This window comes from Lasiodiplodia theobromae, assembly GCF_012971845.1.
Source record: "Lasiodiplodia theobromae strain AM2As chromosome Unknown scaffold_16, whole genome shotgun sequence".
NCBI lineage: Eukaryota > Fungi > Ascomycota > Dothideomycetes > Botryosphaeriales > Botryosphaeriaceae > Lasiodiplodia > Lasiodiplodia theobromae.
Genome location: NW_023336366.1, coordinates 963,305 through 969,304, shown reverse-complemented (window position 1 = coordinate 969,304; position 6,000 = coordinate 963,305). Strand labels below are relative to the sequence as shown.

The window sequence follows — 6,000 nt, the reverse complement described above, 5'->3', positions numbered from 1 at the left end:
CCCCCCCCCGATACAGTAAAAAAGTGGCATGACTCCCGGGCCTGAAGTACAAGCCGGCGACCGCTTCTTTGTTCACTCATATTCCAGGTTCCTACATCGGTCATCCCCGAGGATCCTTTGCCGGACTTCACGAACGTCTTTCAACTCCGGCATGCCAGCGACGGAAATGAATGTCAGCAATAATTGCTCAACAAAGGTCACTGCCTTAAAAAAGCAAAAGAGAAAGGAAAATTTGCGGTGCTTCTGACGACATGACTGTTTCATGTTCTGAACTGCGCTCGAGCGGCTTTTGCATGAATAACCAGACAAACCATCACCAACAAATCGCGGGGGAGATCGCAGGAGGGATTTAATGGATGCGCGCTCAGTGTCTGAAAATGCGGGCCGCGTCAGACTGCAATGGACTTCCTGAATTGCTCGACCGTCGATAGGCCAGAAAATTCGGAATCCGATCAATCCGCTTGATGGACGAACCCCACGCCGTTCCTGGCCCCGGACTTTTTGCTCCATTCGTACGACGTCAGACTACAGCTGAGCCAAGCCGGTAGGATATAGAAGAATTTTATGGTGCAGATTCACTTTGGCGCACCGATCAGGTAAGGATTTCGGTAATTTGTTGTACTAACGCCATTGTAACCGTTGAAACTACAATGATCATTTAGCTACTGCATCGATCAGCTTTTAAAGGGTAGGAACTGAGCAGCCACTAGACGTTGCAACAGATTCTGAACTCAAGACAAATGAACCCGATCAGACCGCCCATCGCTCACAATCCGAAACCTCCTCCTTGGTTCCTGGCCCTCCTTGATCCACTTCTTTACTTCTGCATCGGTTGCCGTTGTTGCACGGTGCAAAATTTCTTCCGTTTCTCTGGAGTTGAGCTGCGCCACCGCTTGCCATGCGTTGTTGAGGAGAGAGGTCTTTGTCGCATTGTAGAACCAGATGGTGATCAAGATGAATAGGCTGAGGTGCACAACAAGGTTGACCGCGACAATTGTGATGCCGGTATAGTGCTTCGGTACTTGGCATGGAATCATTGACGTGGTCGTGATGGGTGCATAGCTGTCAAATGTCGGAAGCCAATCGTAGTATGCCATACGCGCAACCGTGGTTGTCAATGCCTGCCAGGCCAACGCCGGATTGTCCGTTTCGATGATTGTGTCTCTAAATATGGCGTTGAGTATAGGATTGAGGGCCTTATAGGAGACAGAAGGTATCCCTGGCGTAATAGTGTCCATTGCGGAACAACTTTGGCATGGAGCGGAGATATCGAAATTTTTGACACGTTGTTCCCCCTCAAAAGGCGCCCACATCATTTTATGAATAAAATCATACGTCTCATTCATGGTATGATTGGCAAGCTGGCTTAAGTTACCTTCGTAATCGATCAAGCCACTCTCGAAGCTGAGGTTGTTGGTGATGTTTGGAAACCAAAGGACTGGGTAGGATCCACCTTGTGAATATTAGCAACCGCTTCTCGTGTCTCACTACTTTCATAGATAAGTTACCTCCAGAGAATGACAGATTACGATTCGGGGCCCATGATTTGGACCAATCTTGTTGGTTCTGCTTCAGTTTCCGTATGTCTAACTCCAAAATTGCACGGTCTTTGTTATTATCCACAGATGCTGCGAGCTGCGAGCGAATGGCACCCGTGTCGTAGGATCTCAGCTCGGTGTCCCAGCGTAATGATGGCTCGGAAATGTTGCCTGATCGTGAAGCAAAGATTGAAATTTCCTGCAAATGTTTGATCCGAACACCCCCAATTGTATTGTACCTAATCGCGTCAGCTTTTGATTCGTGCATCTTTGATGTGAACTAACCAGGCGTCGTAACACATGGTCACACTCACGCTAATCTCAGTGGCCATGGAATCTGGCCTCGTGAGGTCTACCCACACACCCCTGTCATACGAGGTGAAGTTTGAATAATTGGTGGGTAAAAATGGGGCAATTGACGTCGACTTGGTGTACGAACGGATGATTAGGAAAGTATGTCCTAGTTCGACGGGCCATACTTGGTCGTTATTATCAGTGAGCGCCGCCCAAGCCGGGGTTTTCTGTTTAGCCATCGGGAAATCACTGTAAAATCTGTGATCTAAAGAACCATTGAATAATGGATCTAGACTGTTTATGAAACCACCGCTTGGTTGGTTGAACGAGCATATTTTGAACATTGGGTCCGCGGAAAAAATCAAATTAGAAGACTTGCATCGAAAAGAGAGCCCGCGCTCTCTTTGATTGAATCGAAGCATCTCGCTGAGCTCGTCCGTAAGTTCTGACGGTTTGGCATAGCCCTGGAAGTAATCACCGCTGTCTTTTCCTAGGCCAAGATAAGGGGCGAATTCCCAGTCAGTAAGGATCGGTCGGACGCAGGAGACCCGCGCATCGAAAACAGCTGCTGTGCCTTCGAATGTGCTAACCATGGATCGGTCAAACTGAGAGCTGATTGGTAGGAGTGTGCGAATGGTCGGCCCGGTATCAGCAATCGAAGTAGTTTGCACTCGAGGCTTTGCGTTGTATTCCGCGAAAGTAGGGAAAGATTGTGGAGATGGCGTCCAGTAACCATCACCTGGTGTTATAGTCCTAGCATATTCCAAGGTATAACCTTTTATATCCATACCGACGGCCCCGAGGGTATGGTGAGAAAATCCATGTACTACACCACTTCGGACATCCCATAGAAGCAGAGTCGATGTGAATTGTGATATAAGCGTGCATAGTGCAAGGATTACCATGAGAGGAAGGATAATACCGCACTTAGTCCAGGACGCATCGTTCCAGAAAGTGAGGATCGAAGTCAAGGGCCCAGTATTCCCATGTCGAGCAACAGAAATAGCTGGCGCATCGGCTAAAAGGACCCCTCTGCCTTGTTTGGCTTCGAGCTGAATGGCGGCAAGCATAGCGACCGCGGTGCTGGCCTGAGTGGCAACCGCCAGTCGGACGGCAAGAGTGGAGAGAGTTACAGCTTGCCCGACCCAACCGTCGATCATGACTGTCGTCCAATGGCTGTTGCTATCATTGCCAAACCATAGGAAAGACAATACCGAAACGGAACCGAGTAGAAGGATGATCGCTCCGATGTTATAGAACACTAAATACTGCCCAAGGCGCCTGGAAAACGGAGTTCTCTTAGGATAGGCGTGAAAAAGAGCTTCAGAAGGTCCGTTCCGTGATACTGGATTCCACGAGAAGCTGTTTGATGACGTTAATGGAGGACCTGGCAATGGGTCCCGTTTCGTTCCATCGCGCCCGTATTGGGAAGGCAGATCAAGTAGCGCATGGCTTGGTTCGGAACTGAAATCTTCGAACTGGCTTCTTGTTCTCATTCTTTCGATGGCTCAAAGTCTTTGAGGAAAAAGGAGGAAATCTTCTTCGATTTGTAGAATTAAGATTTATGGCGGAGAGAGTAAGTGTGAGGTATATAACTTGGTAAGGCGCCTGTTGTTGTACTGGAGCTTAGTTCAGTGACAGTCATTAGCTTTCAATCGAACGCTACACTGAAACTTGAGACTTCAGCCTTCCCCAAACTCTTCGCGTTAAGATCGGTGTCCCAATGCCATCTCACCACGACGTCATCATATCGCAGAAATACGATATGAGGTTGGCTGATATAATGGGCGTAGTACAGTTTGTCTCAGTATCTTAGGCTGTGCAGGAGTTGGATGTAGCACATGTAACCGAAATATTCCAGTCCATCTTTTTGCGGCCATGGAACGACTCGTTCCTATTTATATCATGCGTACGCTGATGTAGAAAGATTCAATAAGTACCTCACGCAATAAAATCTGCTTAGCTCTCCATCTTTTGGCCTACCACAGTGACGCATGTAAATATTGGAAGCAGCAGGGACGGAGCTACGAACCGGAGGGCTCCTTTTTTTTTTATTCTTGGGCAACGCAGTCAATTAGTAGATGTACAATGGCTTGGTGAAAAGGAAATATAAGACATCTGAAAATAGTGTGTGTAAGCTGCCTGACGGCCTGTTCTTGAATTCCTTGTTTCCGTGCAGCCACGTAGTCACAACTTGTGATGCCGCCCCGAGACATACTAGCTCGCCCATGGGACCTTCCAATTTAGAGCTGCAACCAGCCAGATCCTCGTAAAGCCTGACTGTGTCGCTTCTCACGTTGATGCTGTGGTATGTTGGCATGGGTGAAGTAGGTTCCATGACTCAATACTTTTCTATCCATCGCATACATATCTACCACGACGTGTATAAAAAGATCATAAAGCCGCCTTTAGCGCATCCCTCCTGGCCCTCCAATTTCTCCACTTCGGATTCAAGTAATACACCGGAATGCCCGCCAAGAAGAACGCCATGTGGATGGCGCTCAGAATGCCATACGAAGTCCTGTACCCATACCTCTCCAGCATCGGCGTAAGCGCGTATGAAATCGCAAAGCTGATAATATTCTTCGTCCCCACCACAACCACCAATGCCGGGCCCGGCGCCTTCGGCCACACCTCCGCCGCAAACGTCGTCGACGAGATCAAGCTCAGCACAAACGCAAAAAGATACAGCCCCCACGCCACATACACAACCACCCACCCACCATCCCCACCACCGGGCTTCCCATCCGCATAAAATGCATACACCAGCAACCCGGCCGCGCCGACGACGCCGCCAAACGCGAACGGCAGCAGGCGATGCTCGGGCTGGTGCACGCCGCCGTTGTAGCGGCGCGCCATGGCGACGGCGAGGCGGTCACCGACGTAGCCGGCGACGAAGAGCGCGGCGAAAGACGCCGGGATGGAGGCGATGTTGATGAGGCCGACCGAGGCGGCGGACTGGCCGTAGTGCTCCGTCAGCACCGCGCTGTACGACAGCGACATGGCGATCATGCAGCCCGTCGTCACGCTCGGCACCAGCGTCGCGTAGATGATGCCGGGCGCGGTGCAGCACTTGGCCATCTCGACGAAGGACGTGGCGACGATGCGGGCGGCGTTGGGGGCGCGGCCCGGCCAGGGGTGGAGGAGTTGGGCGTAGGTTTTGGGTTGGGTGTCTGAGGGGGAGGAGGAGGAGGAGGTTCCGTAGGCGGCGCTGTACTCGCGGTACTCGTCGTCGGTCATGAGGCGGGTGTTGCCGAAGTCGTCGGTGATGATGACTTGGCCGTCGGCGAAGGTGGGAGGGCGGTGGAAGCGCGTTTCGAAGGCGAATAGGATGGCGAGGATGAGACCGACGCCGCCGGCGATGGTCATGATGCCGTAGTACCAGCGCCATGACAAGGCGGCAACCTCGTAGCTGCTGGCGAGAGTGAGGCTGTTGGATATGATGCTCTGGAGCGACCAGTACAGGCCAAACACTTTGCCTCGTTGATGCACGTAAGTCACCTCAGCCATCATAAGGGGGAGCAACTGGGAATTTGTGAGCGGATGCATTGAGCAGCAAGACGCATAGACTGTACCGATTCCGTAGCTCCACTGGTCAGACCCTGGAAGACTCTGGCAACCAGATGGCCGATGAAGTCACGACTGGCTGCTGCACCAATGCAGGACGCAACCAAGGCTATAGCAGCCAGGAGGAAAGCCGGACGGCGGCCATAAGCAAGAGCAAAAGGCAAAATCAAGTAATTGCCGATACCGGTAAAGAAAGACGGAAGTGTCGCAATCAACATGATTGTATTCGTTGAGTATCCTTCAGGAGCGTAGAGGTTGATGAAGACCAGTATGATGGGGCCAAGAGAGCCGACAACGGCAAGAGACATGAAGGCTGTAAACCATGAGCTTTGTCGGTCTTGGAGGGTAGTGACCAGGATACTCACCGAACCAACAACATGACACAATGACGCCAGCTTTCTTCCAGTAGGAAAAGTTCAGAGGGTCGTTGGGGCTTGAAGAGGGGACTGGTAGCTTGCGGACATGACCTTCCTTGTCAACCAGCACGGTATCTCCGGCTGCCAGCACCGCGGCTTCCTCGAACACCTCAATATGCTCGCCCCGAGTCTTGTCCTTCCACTCACTGTTCTCAGCCATGGTGCACTAAGGATTGAAACGAATT

At 51.2% G+C, this 6,000-nt stretch overlaps 1 protein-coding gene across 1 annotated transcript; it reads right to left on the bottom strand.

Annotated features, from left to right (window-relative positions):
* Positions 1–4,226: 4,226 nt before the first annotated feature.
* On the bottom strand, positions 4,227–5,975 carry LTHEOB_5944 (Sugar transporter; the record flags this gene model as incomplete). Its single annotated transcript, XM_035515145.1, has 3 exons — positions 4,227–5,357; positions 5,408–5,712; positions 5,765–5,975. The coding sequence occupies 3 exons, from the start codon at positions 5,973–5,975 to the stop codon at positions 4,227–4,229; spliced, it is 1,647 nt and encodes a 548-aa protein (XP_035373636.1).
* Positions 5,976–6,000: the final 25 nt, after the last annotated feature.